At 54.3% G+C, this 17,743-nt stretch overlaps 1 protein-coding gene across 1 annotated transcript in view; it reads left to right on the top strand.

Annotated features, from left to right (window-relative positions):
* NACC2 (NACC family member 2, BEN and BTB (POZ) domain containing) overlaps positions 1-12,817 on the top strand; it is a 37,695-nt gene extending 24,878 nt beyond the window's left edge. Inside the window, exons 2-5 of the mRNA XM_006863689.1 lie at positions 7,993-8,157; positions 10,076-10,181; positions 10,376-10,473; positions 12,132-12,817. Coding sequence (XP_006863751.1) covers positions 7,993-8,157; positions 10,076-10,181; positions 10,376-10,473; positions 12,132-12,646 — 884 coding nt within the window. The 3' untranslated portion in view covers positions 12,647-12,817. The remainder of the gene's footprint in view (positions 1-7,992; positions 8,158-10,075; positions 10,182-10,375; positions 10,474-12,131) is intronic.
* Positions 12,818-17,743: the final 4,926 nt, after the last annotated feature.

The following is a 17,743-nucleotide window of genomic DNA, read 5'->3' as shown; positions in this document are numbered from 1 at the left end:
TGGCTGCTCCGATCTTTCCCCCACGTGGTCTCACCCAAGATGGCGGCTCCTGGAGCAGCCGAGCGTCCCGGACTAGAAAGCAATGGATTTCTTGCTTCTGCCACAGATTCCCCCAGCTGTGAGCCTTCCAACCTTCTAAACATTCCTTTATATGTGGGTCAGAGTTCTGGGAGCATCCCCTGAGCCTGCTTGGTCTGGTATTCTGTGTTGTTGCTGTCGGAGCTCTGTACTGCACGTCCACCAGATCCGCCATCGTGTTTGTTCTCCGACTTCCGTTTGCTATATCAGTGCTTTACCACTTCCTCGCTGGAAGGACCCCCGTCAGTCACGTTGGCTCATTCGCCCCTAAAACTGCGCTTCCACGTGGAGCGACTCTGCACGTAACCCATCAGTGTGGAGCGGTTCCATCATTACGAGTGATGCTCATCTTCTTTCTTGCCTCCTTCCGTCAGGTGATTTCTCCTCAGTTTTCTGCACCACCATCTTGTTTTGAAGGCCGCTCATTTCTGTTGACTTGTCCTCCAGATCATGACTCGTCTCATCTGCTGCGTTTAATTTGTTATTAAATCCATCTGTTCAATTATTTATTTCAGCTGTTAATTTCTAACATCAAGGGATTGATTGTTTTTATTGATTCTCATTTTCTGGTGAAATGCTCTGTCTTATTAAATAACTTAAGCATTTTAAGAGGAGTGAAAGCCCATGCCTGCTGATTATCTGCTGGGGATTACCTACATCCGGTCTTCACGTCATTTTAGAGGTTCTATGGTGCCGCTTCTGAAGGAGGTTCTGAAAACTGTTTAATAGAGTCTGAGGTAAGGGGGCCTTCAGTTGTTCTCAACTCTCTAGGAGAGCCATGAACTCTGGGATGAGTCCAGACGGCGAAGATTCTGGCTAACCCAAGTTCTGGGTCTCAACTGAAAGCCTGGTTGGTCCCCAAACTATTCCTCCTCAGCAGGCCCTGAAGTCATCGATTGTCTTTTCAACATGTGAGACATCACATTCTAGACTTTAATGTTTTATTAACGTTTGGTTTAGTGCAAAGTGGTACCCAAAATGTGAGTTCACAGGATCGTACCCATTCATGTCCTACATGGGAGGTAGATTGATAGACAGGGAGTCCTGGTGTAGCAGCCTAGAATAAGTACTGAACCACAAGATCAGTGGTTCAAACTCACCAGCTGCTCCTTGGAAACCCTCTCCAGGGTACCTGTGAGTTGGAACCTACCTGACGGCACTTAATGAACAAAACAAATACATATATGTGTACACACACGTTGTTAGGTGCCACGGAGTCAGTTCCAGCTCATAGTGACCTGTGCGCAGTACACTGAACCACTGCCCAGCCCGGTGTGTGCCCGTCTCACAGCCCTTTGCTGCTGTCACTGTACCAATCCATCGTTGGGGGTCGTCCTCTTTCTCACAGACCCTCCTCCACTTTACCAAGCATGGTGTCCCTCTGTAGGTACTGATCTCTCCCATTCCTAGCTTCTAAGGAGCATTCTGACTGTTCTCCTTCCAACCCACATTTGTTTGTTCTTCTAGCCGTCTGTGGTACTTGGAATATTCTGCTCCAACACCAGAATTCAAATGCATCAATTCTTGTATGGTCTTTCGTATTCATTGTCCAACTTTCACATGCATTCGAGGCTATGGGAAATACCCTAGCTTGGGTCAGGTGCACCTTAGTCCTCAAATGTATGTTTGCTGTTGAACACTTCAGAGAAGTTTCTTTAGCTTCGCCGAGTAATCTGCATTGAAGACTTAGCCTTTGATCTTCGTCAGTGAGTATTTTAAGTCCTCTTTGCTTCCAGCAAACACGGCCATTCATCTGCATATCTCAGTTTGTTAATTAGTCTTCTGCCTATCCGCATGTCTTGCTCTTTTTAGTATAATCCAGTTTCTTGGATTATTTACTCAGTATGCCGATTGAATACATATGGTGAAAAGGATACAACCCTGGGCACACCTTACCGGATTTTAAACCCTTCATTCCTCTTGTTTCATTTAAACTGCCCCTAGTTCTATGTACAGGTTCCTCATGAACACAATCAAGTGTTCTGAAATAACTATTCGTCATAATGTTGTCCAAATCTTGTTATGATCCATAAAGGCAGAAGCCTTTGCATTAAGTCAACAAAGCACAGGTAAACATCTTTCTGGTCTTCTCTGCTTTCAACCAAGGTCCATCTAGGGTCAGCCGTGATAGCCCCTGTTCCACATCCTCTTCTGAATCCAGCTTGAATTTCTGACAGTTCCCCATTGGTGGACTGTTGTAGCCGTTTTTGAATGATCTTCAGCAAAATTTGACTTGCTTGTAGTCTTGATTACAACATTCCACATTGTGTTGAGCCCCCTCTCTTTGGAATGGGCCAGGTGGCGGTCTTCCAGTTTCTTGGCGTAGATGAGTGCGTGCCTCCAGTGCGGCCTCCGTTTGCTGAAACAATTCCATTTGTCGTCACTCAGTTCACACATGCCTTCAGTACAGCTTGGACTTCTTCAGTATCGTTGGTTCTGGATCATATGCTACTTCTTTGAAATGGTTGAACATGGACCATTTCTTTTTGGAACAGTGGCTCTGTATTCCTTCCATCTTTTTTTGATGCTTTCTGCATCATTCATCATTTTGGGGGCACATGGATAGGAGAGTATAGCAAAGGTACCACCTCTGCTGACCCACTTGCCAAGGGATCTCAGGGCAGACCCATACTTGGGCTACTTTGCTGCCATGATGCCCTCTGTTACATGTTTCCTCCATGATGTTCCCCTCTACTTGTGTTGTGCCCCCATGAGCCCTCTCCCATTAATGATACCCGTCCCCAACCCTGTGCCATCCTTCATCCACATGCACCTGGAGAAGCTTCTGCCTGCTCTGTTCCCATTAAACCCAGCAAGCTTGTGTTTTCTGCATGGATGTGCTTGGAGACTGTGACCCTTCAGAACCATCAGAAGCTGGTTGAGCTGAGCTGAGGTGGGTGTGAGGTGTGTAGGAGTTCTGAAGACCAGCTCTCCATTTTTATGTGAGTGCCGTTGGGCGGCACCGAGCAGAAGCGGGTCAGGCAGGACTGGGTGCCCACCCTGAACATAGGTTTTATTATGTCCCTGTCCTTCTCTCTGACAGTGGAGGGCAGTGACGTCCCAGTGATGTTCAGAGGCAGGGGGAGGTGATGGGAGAGCGCACAGACGGGGTTGGGGATGGGGTGGAGGTGGGGGCTCTGGCTGCTGAGCAAAGTGCTGTGGCCAGAGGGCAGGATCCTGGGATCCGAAAACCGGAACTGAGAGGAAAAGTGGTAACCAGAAAACATCTGCATCTGTGAAGGCAGCTGGTTGCAGACCCCAGGCTACCTACCCTAGGCTGCAGCTTGGGGTCAGTGTTCAGCTACCTTGGTGGTCGTTTCCTAAGACTTAGGATACATGTGGATGTGTACACCCACCACAAACCTGTCACCCCCAGACTCCCTTGTACTGCCCCCTTCTTCTCCACACTCCTGGAGTATTGTTTGGAGAATGTCCCATAAGTGGAGCCTTCTAGAATGGGATTCTCTCAGGCTGCCTCTGACCCTCAGCAGTGAATTTGACATTCTCCCAAGTTGTGACTCGATTGTTCTTTTAGGGCTGAGGAGTAATCCATCATAGAAGTACTGGCGTGGCTCTGTAGTGTAGGGTGGGCACTGGTTCCGACCCCCCAGTGTGCTCAGTCTCTCCTGCAGACTGTTGGAGTTGTTTCCAGTTGGGCGATTTTGAAGAGCTGCTGTAAGCTCATGCTGCTAACCGCACCCACCCCGATGCCTCTGAGGGAGAGAGCCCTGGGGGACCCCTCTGCTCTGTTAGGACGCTCACTGGGCGGGGGTAGGAATTGTGGGTTCATAAGCTATGTATGGACTAAAAGTGTGGCACTGTAGGATCAGCATTGGACTGCTAACCATAAGGTTGATTTGAAAGTTTAGCCACTCTCAGCCGTTGTAAACTACCAGCTGTTCCGCCCGAGAAAAATGAGGCTTTCTGCTCCCGTAAAGATTTACAGCCTCAGAAACCCTATACAGGGTCGCCATGAGTCAGAACCGACTCCACGGCACATACCAACCAGAAGAGGTACGAAGTGGTATCTCACAGTGTTTCAGATGCATTTTTTAATGACAAAGAATGTTGGACTTTTTTTCATGTGTTCATTTGCCGCCTCTGGTTGAAGCGTTTGTTCAAATCTTTCCTCGTTTTCTTAAATTACCTTGTTTTCTTAAGCATTTAGTATTGCGTGTTCTCTGTATATCATAGATGCAAGTTCTATGTGAACGTGTGGTTTGCAGATGCCTCTCAATAGCTTGTCCTGCAACGGGAGTCCTTCACAGCACAGAGAGTATCAGGTTTGATCCAGTCCACCTTGTCAGTTACTTCTTTATGGTCACAATTGTGCTTTTAGCTCTAACCCCAAGTTGCAAAGTTTTTTCCTCTAGAATTGGCAGTCTGCATGCTTGCGTTTGGATGAACAGTTGTTCAAGCATCCTTTGTTAAAAGCCCATGCTTCCCCCATTGAATGAAGTCTGTACGTTGGTCAGAAATCAGGGGGCCAGGTTTTGGATCTCTGTATCTGTCCGCGTGCTGATAGTGCACCATCTTGGTGACTTACAGAGTTGGTTCTGGCCCACAGCGCCCGCTGTAGAGCAGTCAGAACTGCCCCGTGGGGGTGCCAAGGCTGTGTGTCGGTCTTTCTCCCGTGGAGCCGCTGGTGAACAGCTGAACACTTAAGCACCTCCCACCAGGGCCCCCCTTCTTTACTGTGTAAGTCAGTCTTACGTCAGGGACTTTTGTTAGTTACCTGGGGTGAGCCCACCCGCAGTGCTCTACGGCTTCCCCAGGCTGTGACCTCAGAGATTAGCTGTAGCTGTCCTAACTTCAACTTCCCGGCCACCTGCAGGCAGCTGCTCACCTTGGGGGTAGCCTGGACACAGTCTGCCCGGGGCTCCTGATCCAATAGATGGTTGGTCCAAGGATGGTGTCCTTTGAGTAGGTTATCTGTCTCATGACCTTGGTGGCCCTGAGGGCTGGACACCTGGGGACAGGAGCAGGTTTTAGTCATCGTTTGGGACCTCCTGCCATGACCATTGACCTGGTGGTGGGGGGGGGGGTTGGGCAAAGTGACCTTCTTCCTCACCCTCCATCATTCCCATTCATGAGCCACCCTGGTCAGGGAGCAGAGGGACCTTAAAGGCTCAGCTGGGCTTCATTCCCCTAAGTCAAGAGCCGTGGACAGGGGTCGCACCTTGCCTGAGCCAAGCTTTGATCTACTTGGACCGTGGGCTCATGTACCCTCTCAGAGCCTCCTGTCCGCCCTTGGTTTCCGGGCCATTTGCCCAGATCAGTCCTTGCCACTGATCTCTCTGACCAGAGCTCCCCTCTCCTCCATGGGCACTGCAGACTGAGCTCAGTCAACACAAATTACCTGAAAGGTGCTTTTCTCCAGGTTCCTGGACCCCGCAGTACTCGGCAATCCTGGGAGCTGAGGAGGTTCAGGCCTGAGCCCACTTGGTGAAGGCAGCGGGGTGTGTCAAAGTGCAGGTGGTACCACTGGAACAAGGGTGTGTCCACTCCGGGGGTGATGATTTGGGGGGTCTATTTCTGTTTCTTGGGCCGAGGACCGGGCGAGTGTGTGGAGAAGCTTGAAGCACCTTCCCGGATGAGCTACAACTTGGTTGGAGTATTTTTAGCTGGTGCATCCAGCACGCAGCAGAGCAGAAATAGCAGTTGTTTTCGGTTGTTCTGGATCCGATGTATTGGGGGGGGGGAGTGGGCCTGGGGGCCAATATGGGGAGCACAAACAACTTGTGCTGTTTAGAAAAACCTCTCCGAACAGGGTGGTTGTGGATGGGAGTGATGTTTGTTGGTGACACTCTATGTAAATGCCAGCCCCCCCCCCCCCCGTGAGCTGCTCAGTTGCATGTGTAATGGGCTGGCTGTGCGGGGAGGGGGCGGTAATTAAGTTCTAAAATATCCTCCTGATTGTTTTTCCTGTGTTCCCTGAACCCCTGGGTAATTCCAGGTTGTAAAGATCTGAGCTGCTCATCTGTCCCCCTCCGCAGCTTCCATACGTGCTTGATGGGAATGCCACCACCCAGTGCCGCCAGGGCTCTCCCACCTTGCAGGGGGAGCATTGGCTAAGTACCTGGCTGGTCACTGAAAGGTGGGCAGTCAGAACCCACCCAGACTGGCCACCTGCTTCCGAGGAACATCTGTAGGGCAGTCCTACTCTGTCATATGGTGTCGCCTTGAGTCAGAAGCCACTGGACAACTTGAGGGCACTCCCCTCTTGCCCTGAGCCTGGCATCTGCACAGGTGGGCATCATGAACCTTGATGAGCAGCTTGGATTCCGACCCAGAGGCACCTGGTCCTGCACAAGGCTGGTGGAGGGGCCCTTCCCTGAGCCTATGGGGATTTGGGTCCAACTCTAGTGGGTAGAATCCTGCTATGGCACTGTGGGAGACACGCTGGTCTGCAAGGTCGGTTTGAACCACAAGGTTGGCGGTTCAAACACACCGGCAGTTCCGTAGAAACGCTGTACCAGGGTGGGTATGACTTGGAACTGACTGAGCGGTAATAACCAACAACAGCAAGGTAAGCTGGGAAATGGTGTCAGCCCTGTGGGCGCTGCCCCCATCCAGAGATGACTTTATACTCCCATGTCCTCAGGTCGGTCCCACTCTTGGTTCCCTGTAGGGCAGAAGAGGAACTGCTCCTTAGGGTTGCCTGGAAGCAGATGACCTCATTCATCTTCTTCCCACAGAGCAGCTGGGGCTTTTGAACCCCCAACTTTGTGGTTTATTCACCATGTTACCAGGGCTCCTGGTGCAGAGAGAGCTGGGAGCTAAGTCAGGTTCCCACAACAGGCTCTGGGGGGCTCGGGAATGGGGAGCTGCCCCCGCCCTCCTTGAGTCCTCCAGAAGCAGGCCCCACACCCTCAGACCCCTTTCCTAAGGAGAGGTCACGGGGTAGGAGAGCAGTAGCATGAGTGCCCAGGTGGGGGACCTTTCCCAGCTGCCTTCATGCCCTGCAGCTTCCCCAGTGTCTGGACACTCAGACACGCCCTGGCTGGGAGCCACCTACACCGACCAGTGTGTGTCCTGGAGATGGCTGGGGAGAACAGGTGCAGTTTCCTAATGACTTCAGCTGGCCAAGACTCAGGCTGTGGCCTCCGCATTGGGGAGTGTCTGTGGTTCCCAGAGCTGGGTGGCAGGGCAGACTGCTCACATGTCTCCAGGTGAGGTTGGTGGCAGAGGTCTGTCCAAGAATGAGAGAAGAGGTGCATGGACGGATAGGTGATGCCTGGCGGGGGTGGGGATGAGTGTGCCATGTGGGGGAGTGTGTGTGTGTAGTATGTGGGGAGTGTGTGTAGGGACTGGGTCCTCTGTCACCCACTTGGACTTGGAGCTCCGTGGACCCACTGTGAGAACTGTGGAGACCCTTAGAGAGTGGGACTAGGGGCGCAGAGGCACCTGATCAGCAGGAGGAGCTCGTTGGTGGGGCCCCCCTTTTCTTTACCATTGCAGATTCTGAGCCTGCTTTTGGGGGGGTGTCTCTGGCCTTTATTGCCCTACCCCAGTAGTGGTCTGTCTGGCAGACACCCACAGGCAGCGCCATCGGCCCTGCCATGCCCTGGGTGTACTACTCACCATGCTGCCTGGGGACAGATTTCTCCTGGGCTCCTCTGGGGCCAGCATGGACTCTAGACGCCATGTGGCTCCTGGCACGCGCACACACACACACACACACACACACACACACACAAACACACCACCACCACCACCACCACCACCATGTCCCCACCCCATGTCACCTGCAGCCTCGCCCTGGTAGGCATCTTGTGGGAGCTGTGTGGGGGCCATCTCTCCCCATACTCCCCGCAGGGTCGGGTGTGGAGCATGCCTGACTCACACCTGATGGGTGGGGTGGGGCTCCGGCCATCTGGCCCCACCCTCCCCTGCATGGTTCTGTGCCCACAGTGCAAGAAAAGCCCGAGCCAGTGCCACTGGAGAGCCGTTCCTGTGTCCTCATCCGCCGAGACCTGGTGGCCCTGCCCGCCAGCCTCATCAGCCAGATCGGGTATCGCTGTCACCCCAAGCTCTACTCAGAGGGGGACCCCGGTGAGAAGCTGGAGCTGGTGGCAGGTGAGTCCCCTCCCGCCATTCACCATGGACAAGTGTCCCTCCTTCATGTCTTCCCTGCAGGACAATGCATTCACCACCCATCAGTCAGGAAGGGCTGCTCAGACCCCCCCTCATTTCCTCTCGGAAGAATGTATCATTAAGAGGGGTTACTCAATTGAATTAATTTAGCATTTTAATTGAATCCCCTGATTGGCACGAGAGACTCCAGATTGTGTTGTAATTTAGGTCACAGATAAAAGCTGGCTGTATGTGTTTTCCCCGGCTCCCCCTCCGTGGTCCCAGAAACACAGCCTTTGTGAGTAATGCCCAGAGATGGATTTCTTCTGGAAGAGAAACTCACACAGTCGAGTCCAGATGCCCATTGGGACGGCGTGCCTTTCTCAGAGCATTGGTCTTTCCAGCCCTGAGATTCATTTGTGCAGCTTTTTAAGGCTTTTCAAGAAGAGTTGAAAACCCACAGCACCATCAGCCCATGTGGGGGCCTGAGCACTGCCTGTCATCTCTGTCCCCCACTCCCTTGGGGCCCCAAGCACGCAGCCCTGTAGCTAGTCCCTCGGCCCCATGTATCCAGGCAGCATATGGAATGCTCTAGAACATTCTTCTCTCCTGTCAATGACAGCTGTTGAGCAGGACTGCAGAGCAGTGGCTGGCTGAGAGGGCTTCTGGACTCTTAAAGGGGAGCCGCTCGCCCCCATGGGTTGTCTGGTCAGTGCTGTGGTGAGCGGCAAGCCCAGGTCAGCCCCTTGGGGTCCCGAGTGGTCAGCCCTGTGCTCACCAGGTGGCTATGGTCCCAAGTCTTAGAGGAAGTGATGGTGGAACAACCCTTCCACCTAACGCCAGCAGCAGATACACAACCACACACACACACACTGACCCAGCAGTAGCCTATCTGGGGCATAGCGGGGAGGAGCTGACTTTCAGGTAGTCTGTGTAGTCCTGGACCACAGGCTGACCTGTCCTGGGCAGAGGTGGGTTGTGCGTGGTGGAGGACTGACCACAGCCAGACCTGGGGGCAGGGTGGGGAGTGCACACCTGAATGGGGGCAATGGCTGGAGGCCCTGATCCCAGCTCCCAGCCCCGAGCTATTGTCTGTATTCCTGGTGTCCACCTGTCTGTCCTGCAGGGCAGTCAGGAACTTGCAAGCCCAGGCAGGTGCTTTGTCACGTGATCTGTGACCTCGGTCTCTCGGCTCCTGGAAGCCAGGAGCGGGGATGTGTGTGTATAAGAAGAGGATGTGTGACCCTTGTGGGCATGTTAGGGTGGGACGAAGCTTTGAGGGTGTGGGGTTGGGTTGGGTTGGAGGGTCACCCCGTGTACCCAGAGGTCAGCGGGATGGGCATGTTCTGGAAGTGGTCCAGGGTGGCTAGGAAGCTGCCCCTGGGGCCCAGATGGTGCATCTACGGCAGCACCAGCCCGTCAGCATGTCAGGCCAATGGCTCCTCAACCAAGAGGGGTTCTTGTGTCTTCCTTCCACCTTGCCCCACAAAGAAAGGCGATCTCTCCTGAATAATTCCCCCACCCCCGTGCTTCATGCTCTGTGAAAACAGCCACAGATACGACCATGGAAGTCTCCAGGGCACAGGAGACTCCTAGGACTTCTGGGGACAGGGCTGGCTGGTGTGGTCACCCCACTGTGGAGGGTCCTGTGGAGCCTTTGGGGTGACTGGTCAGTCTCAGCGTCACTGTCCAAGGCCCCTGGGTATCTTGGGAAGGAATGGAGAGGGCAGAGCTGCCCTGGGAGAATCCTCTGAGGCTTTGACTGTTCCCACAGGAGGGTGCAGGGGCTGGGGTAGGGGGGGTTTGGGACAGTATGGTTGGCCTTGGGGCAGAAACCCCCTCCCAGACCCTCAGGGTGGGGGTTGTTGTGCTCCGCCCCCACCAGCCGAGGGTCTCACTTCTTGTTGCTTGGTGGCTGCAGGCTCTGGCGTCTACATCACGCGGGGCCAGTTGATGAACTGCCACCTGTGTGCGGGAGTGAAGCACAAGGTCTTGCTGCGTAGACTCCTGGCCACCTTCTTCGACAGGTGGGTCCCAGGGGGGCAGAGAGGGTCCAGAGGCCCTTTTAAAGGGCTGTGAGCTATGTCTGGTCATAGAGGCCCCACTGAAATGGGGATGGGGGAGGGCTGGCTCTGTGGACATTTCCCAAAGGGCTCAGGGCGGGGGTCTTCCTTCCCACTGGCATCCTGGGCAGCACCTCAGTCTCCCTCTGTCCTCCCAGGAACACTCTGGCCAACAGCTGCGGAACTGGCATCCGCTCCTCGACCAGTGACCCCAGCCGCAAGCCACTTGACAGCCGAGTCCTGAATGCTGTGAAACGTAAGAGTCGGGGTCTTGGGGGGGTTATGTCTCGGGTGCACTGAAATCCCACCATGTCTCAGCAAGGCACGCTGACGCCAGTTTCGAGAGAAAAGAGCAGTTCTCAAAAACCAGGTCTTGAGGTGTTAACGGTTTTGGAAGGTTTCTAAGCATGATGAATTCAGCTGTGAAACTATTTTAATATGTGAAATAGATCTAATTTTCCTTTTTGAACAAACCCCTTATTTACATCTTGAGGTTATTTTCAGCCGGTGCCATCTGCTCGGCCGCTCTGTCTCCCGCTCCTGGGTGCGCGGGGGCGGAGCGGGTCCATCTCCATGGCAGACCGCCGGCATCCTCACAGCTCCAGATGTGGCCTAAGCAGTCCCCTGTCCGTCACGGAGCCAGCTGGCCAGCTGCAAGTCCCTACTGGTCATCAGAAGCACTGTCTGACTTTGTACCTCCTTCGCAGCATCAGTAGAAGTCCCAATGCCAAGAGGGAAGCTGGGTGGTTGTTCGTTACAGCCCCGCCCCCCAGAGCGTCCAGCCTCTGAGGAAGGATGGTAACCAAGACCCTGGCTTCCATTTGTGGTTCTTCCACTGAGCTGCCCTCACCCCTGTGAGAAAGTCTCAGGTGGACACTAAGTGCTGGCCAGGCTTGTCCAGACCCCCTGCTGCGTGACCTCTGACCCTGGCAGTCTTTGTGGAGGGGGCGGGGACCAACATGCCTACGTTATCATTAAGCATAATGAGGAATCTGAAACACCTCCACATGGGTGAAGCTGAGTAAAATGAGCCAGTCACAAAAACACAAAGATTATAAAGTGTCAAGAAAAGGTTTTTATGCTAAAAGAGGCATTCTTTAATGGTTACCAGGGGTGAGAAGGAAGAGTTGTTTACTGGCTAGAGGGCAGACCTGGTGTGGCACTGTAGGATAAGCACTGGACTGTTAACCACAAGGTTGGTGGTTCAAACCCACCAGCTGCTATACAGGGTGCTGTGAGTCAGAACTGAGCCAACAATGGTGACAAAAGGAGGCTACAAGGGAGGAGTGCGGGCATCGCTGTTAACACCCAGCCCTGCGGTAGTTAGAGGGTCTGCATGGCTGTGGGTGGACCAGTGGGCGTCTACCCACCGAGAAATGTATAAAGGATTGACAGGATTTGCACGTGGTTAGTTACCTCTGCTGTAGACACATCCATGAATGCGGGCCAGTTAGAGAGTACGAAACACTGGGCCTCAGGACCATAGTCTAAGGGACACTGTGGTCAATTGGCAAAATACAGTCCACAAAGACAGTGTCCTGCTCTGCTGATCTTAAAGCTCATGCGTGATGGTCTCTCCCTGTGAGAAGGGAAGAGGAGGGATGGGAACTGAACACATCGGAAATCTGTTAAAACACTGGATTCATAGACCAGGTGAACATTAGTCCCCTGGACCTCAAGACCAGATAAACTAGATGGTGCCCCCACTACCCACTGCTCTGAAAGGGCCCGAATAGAGTCGGAGTAAATGTGGAGCTTACTGGTCAGATGGAGTCTGCTGGAAGCCCTGAGGTGTGGCCCTTGACCACTCTTCAGATTTGGAACTAAACTCGCCCTTGTGGCTCAGTTCTCGGCCAGGCAGTTGAGGGGTCCGGGCAGGGGGGCCTCACGCCCACAGCCATTCTCTCATTACAGTGTACTGCCAGAACTTTGCCCCGAGCTTCAAGGAGAGTGAGATGAACGTGATCGCCGCAGACATGTGCACCAATGCACGCCGAGTCCGCAAGCGCTGGCTGCCCAAGATCAAGTCCATGTTGCCTGAGGGTGTGGAGATGTACCGCACGGTCATGGGCGCCTCAGCCGCCAGCATGCCCCTTGACCCCGACTTCCAGCCCCCCGCCGCCGCCCAAGTGTTCGAGCAGCGCCTCTTCGCCGAGCGCCGGGGTGATGCTGCCGCCATCGTGGCTCTGAGAACGGACACCGTGAATGTAGACCTGGCCGCCGCCACCACCGCCAACAACCCTGCCTTTGAGGCCGGCGAGGAGGCCGATGGGGCCGGCTCGGTCATCCAAGAGGTAGCCGCGCCTGAGCCACTGTCCACCGATGGCCAGAGCCCACCCCAGCTTTTCGAGCAGGGCAGTGCTAGCTCCAGCCGGCCCGAGACGCCGGCCCGGAGACCAGAGCCGGGCAGCTACGCAGGGACTTTGTAAGGGGCGGCGGGCGGAGGAAGGCATGGCCGCGGACTCCTAAAGACCTCAGCACTAGAGCTGCTTGCATGCTATACTAATACAGACCAATGTGATCGGGCCACGACCCTACTGAACTGCTACTATTGCCTGAAAATGTGACTTGACTGCTTGTATCTAAACTCATGAAGGAAATACTGCGTTCGTTATACTGTAAACGATTAGAGCACTGGAGACCGAGTTACAGAAGGTCCCAGGGCTCCCTTGGATAGTCCCCAGGTTAGTTTCCCACCTGTAGCCCTCCCCTCCCCTGGGGACGGGGCAAGAGGCCCCTCAGGCCCTGATGCCCAGCCCTGCCCTCTTCCCTTCCCTCGCCTGTCCCTCCTAGTCCTTCTGCCCAGGAAGATGAAGCCAGCAGCCCCCAGTAACTCACAGTATGACTCTCCATTCCTTACCTGAGGGGACCCCAGCGGCCAGGCCCTACACGGTCGGCGTGGTGTGGACCTAGCAGGTGTGCGTGCTGCTCGTCCCTGTGAGGGAGGAAGGACCTTGGCTGCATTGCATTCCTCCCCGTGCCCCCCCACCCCCATCCAGTGCCCTTGCTCTGCCAGGTGCCCCTCAAGCACCCCCCCACACACACACACGCACCAGGAATGAGCTTCCCACTATTCTTTGGTGGGGGCCTTCTGTGCTTTTGTGGGTGAAAGTGCCCCTGATGTTGGCTCACCTCCTTAGCTACTGTTGGATTCTGCTTGTTTGGTTCATTTAATTAAGATCCGTTTCCTCTGTTGTGGACCCAAAATGGCAAAAATGGAGGAGGTACAAAGGAGTTTTCAGGGAGCGGGGGTCATGTGAGCTGGTCAGGGGGAGTTCCCTGTTCCCCTACCCTGAGTAGGTCCCACTCTCCTCCCATGAGGAAAACAGTTGGCCCTTCTCTGGGGGTGGACCCTGCTGGCCTAGGGGGCCACCATGGGGTCTCCTAGTGTGAGCTCCCTCACATGTGCCTTGGGTAGCACGTACCTCCAGTGGTGCCAAAGCTGTGGGTGGGCGGCGCTGGCCAGGCTGGAGGCCAGTGAGGAAGGGTCCCAGGAGCTGCTCTGACCTGTGAGAATCAGCCTCTGTTTTGGGGGGGCGCACAAGGTGTGAAGGGCTGTAGGGGGACCACCTGGTGGGGCAGGGGGAGGGAACCAGGCAGGGCTGTCTTCTGCCGTCTCCCTCTCCACTGCTGTTCACTTCTCTGATCCCATGGGGCCCCATCCTTTCTGTCCAGAGCCCCCGCCCCCTGCTGGCCACAAGCTAGGGCCCTCCCACAACTAGAGAATGGGGACTTTGAGCCGGGTCCCCTCCCAGCTAGGAGAAGCACTTGGAGGAAGCATATTTCCTCTGGCTAGGCTCCTAGGCCTTCCCCGCCCCTTTCCCTCTCCCCACTACCCACCGGCCACTGGGCCAAGCACATACCCACCTGCCTTCCAGAAAGATCTGGTGTCTTCCAGAAAGGAAGCAGAGGTGGGCAGTGTGGGCAGGTTTCTCAACTCCTCCACCCATACCCCTGGGCAAGCCTCACCAGCCCTGTGTCCTGTGGGCTGACAGTGGCTTTCCAGGGGCCTGGGGGCTCCTGCTGTGGCTGACACCCCTGGTCCTAGGGCACAGAGGAGGGGAGTCCTCAGGCAGTACAGGTGAAGGTGGCATGCCACCACCTCCCTCTGGAGATTTCTGTCATCTGCGCCCCTACCCAAATCTGCACTTTACTTTGACCATCACTGGGGACGGTTGGGAGACAGGCCACCTGTCTTGGCTGCTGACTGAGGGGCTCTCTCCCTCTACTCTAGCGTGGACACGCCCCCAGGACCCTGGGCCAGGGACAGTGGCCACGCGGAGTGTGCGTGATTCAGGCTGGCACAATGCCCCGAGACCTCTGTCCCTTTGTCACTTTCAGTCACCGTCTGTTTTGTTGTTCTAGGTAAGGAAGGCAAGAGCTATAGATGAAGCTGAAAAAGACAGTACTAATTAATGTGAACAGTGAGCTCCCCCAGCCCCGGGCGGGCCGGGCCGAGCGTTTTGCACTAACGCGTCCCCCGGACGGGTGTTGGCAGGCGCGTGTGGCTGATGATTGTACCTGCGCGGGGCTCCCTCCGTGTCCTGAATGTACTGCGGGCAGGTGGTGGCGGCGGCAGCAGCGCAGCGGGCCGGCTCGGAGGGGCCTTCCAGAGTGCCTTAGCATATTCTGACCATTTCATCCCCCATCCCCAGGAACCCCAATTCCAGAACTCAAACCCTCCCCTCCTTTGTTTACAAGATGACTAATCCCAGAACCGGGGCTGTCCTGTCCCGTGCAGTGAACCTGGCTCACCCAGACCCCGTAGCCCGAGAGACGAGCCGCTCGTTCAGTATTTATGACAAGTCTGCACCTTATTCCTAAGCCTGACTATTAGCAATACGCATATCATATATAGAGTTTCTTGTCGAGCTAAGTTATATCAGCACCTTTTCTGGAGGAGAGAGAGGATGGCACTGTTGTGGGGTGAGCAGGCAGGTGCCCTAGATGGAGCAGCTTCTCCTGCCTCCCCAGAGTGGGAACGCGGCGCCAGAGGCAGCTGGGTGGTCCGCCTGGCCGGCGCCTGGTACTTGAATTCTGTCTTGTCCTGCACTGTGTCTGGCCTCGCCCAGAGTTCTCTGTGGTTGCCCACCTTTGCATTTGGTTGTTTGTCGTATTTTGCCCCTGAATGTGGACAAAGCTGTGGATGAGAGGCCGGAACGAGCTGGGAGTCCATGGAGGCACCCCTCCGCCCAGTCTCTGGCAGGTGTGGGGCTGGAAGTCAGAACCAGTCTTCTTTGGGTTTAAAAGGGCTAGAAGGGATGTGACAAGCGTGGAGCTGTGGGTCTGGCCTGTCCCAGTTTCAGATGAACCTAAATGACTGGGACCTTCTAGCTGTTTGGGGGGCGGCCTGGCCCGACACTGCCCCTCAGTCATTTTCCGCTTGGGTTCGCCTCAGATGGATGATTTTTATGGGATTATCTTGCTGTAGGTGGAAAAGGCTTTATGGCCCATTAACCAACTGAAAACTCCCAGGAAGCCTGTCAGCGTCTGGCAGCAGGAAACCCTAAACACGGGACTGAGCCCCCATAGCTGTGTCCAGCTGTAACTGCCCTCCCAGGGTTGGGCACCAGATGTTTCCAAAAACAGCGTGATTGCGTGCTTTTGTTTGTTTGTTTGTGGTTTTGAAAGAGGAAAAAAAGAAACAGGGAAGTCATGCAGAGCCTGAGGCATTTGAGTTGGAGAACCTGCTTGTGTTCTGATCAGTCCCTTCCAGTGTGGCGTTTTGCACATGACTGTGATTTCTATGTCAAAAGAAGCCAAAACTTACAATACTATTTTTAGCAGACAAAAAAAAAACCCCAAGTATAAACGTAGGAATATTTTTGACTGGAACATTTGGGTGGTACTTGATACAAGTAGAGCATTAATCCTTTGGACAGAATGTTTGGGGAAAAGAGACTTTTTTTTTTTAAAAGGAGACGATTGGTTGTTTTGTTCTGTTTTGTTTTAGAGTCTGTTTCCGGGTTAAAGCAGTGCTGTAACTCTTGACTGTTAAAAAATAAATGAATGATGTGAGCCCTTGCCGCGCATAAGGAAGGTTGAGCTAGGTTTTAGCCACAAAAGAGAATTCCTTCTGTTTGAAGGAGGACGCTTGTCCTTGCGTCCGCCGGCTTGTTACTCCGTAGAGTGAAGACTGTTACTTTGAGCCATGGCTGACATCCTATCAGTAACTCAAACAACAGAGACATGGGCAAACCCAGGCTCCAGTGTGGACCGCTGTCACCCACACGGAAGGATGTGGTCATTCATTCACTGTAGAACGCTTTGTAAAATTCACATTTACAAGATAATAAAGTCAGTTCAAACCCAAGTCCCTGCACTTTGTTTGGCCAGCTGGGCTTGGGGGCTGTAGAGCAGGAGGGAGAGGGGCATGGAGAAGCCACAATGGGTTGGGCTGTGCTGGACAGGGACAAAAATTGTCTCTGATCCCATGAATGGGACCCCTAAGACTCAAGGCTTTGTGAACCCAGGGTGGGATTTCGGACTGCCTGCCCCACAACCTGCCCCCATCCCATCCCCAGAGTGTCCTGTATCCTGGAGGTATTCAAGTCCAGCCTTGATTTCCTGGAGATCTTGCTGTTGAGATTGGGTGGGGGGGTGGGGGGGTGCTTTCTATTCTGGACCTCAGTGGTCTTTTTGGCCTTTGCCTTTTTTCCCTCTTTATGAGTCAGAATTCACTGAACCAGCAGCACTGGGTTTTAGTTTGGACAACTCTCTGGGCCTGGGTTTCATTGTCTGAAAAGTGGGCAAGAGTGATTCTGGGTTTGATTCCCAAACAGTGCACCAATGCCACTGCCCACCTCGGGTCAGGTTTCAGCAGAGTTTCCAGACATAGACACCTACTGTCTAAGGTCAAGTCCTGTGGATCACAGTGGTCCAGTCTGCAGCTGGTCATGGGGCTGATTCAGGGACAGTGAACAGTGAGCACGTGCCTCCTACCACCTGTGAGGTCCAGCTCAGCAGCCGCCCCTCCCTCCTCTTCCTGACCAGGTCTGTCCCCAAGTGGATATAAGGATCCTGGGCCAGGCGGCTCCCAACCTGGTGGTGACTCTGCCCTTTGTCAGAAGAACGGCTTGGATGTGTTTGTGGCCGGCTGCTCACCTGTTGAGCCTGCGCGCCTTCCCCTTTGCTTTGCTGGGGTCAGCTTCACTCCAGGATGGGACCCTGGAGCTGTGGTCAATCACACAAGGGGCCCTCAGTCCTTCAGTGGATGGATATGAACTGAGTTTGCGCTCACCCTGAACTCATGGTCCCATGGGGTCTTCCTTCTCTGCTACCCCCGTGTGAGCCCCACATGAGCCCTGCAGCTGCCAGGGCTGCCTGGCTCGAGGGTCCCAGTGGAGAAGGGCAGAGGCTCCAGTGCTCTGCCTGCCACTGCCTCCTTGGCAGGGCCGTAGGTGGGTCGGGGTCCGGCATGGGACAAATGCCGATGAGACTAGGGTAGCAGGGAGGGCCACAGAGCTCCATCCCAGCAGGTCTGTTTCTCCTGATGCACAAGTTCCCGCTGGCTCGGCAGACCCCCA

The sequence above is a fragment of the Chrysochloris asiatica genome, unplaced genomic scaffold (assembly GCF_000296735.1).
Source record: "Chrysochloris asiatica unplaced genomic scaffold, ChrAsi1.0 scaffold00056, whole genome shotgun sequence".
In the NCBI taxonomy this organism is placed as follows: domain Eukaryota; kingdom Metazoa; phylum Chordata; class Mammalia; order Afrosoricida; family Chrysochloridae; genus Chrysochloris; species Chrysochloris asiatica.
This window is presented reverse-complemented; position numbering and strand designations above follow the sequence as displayed.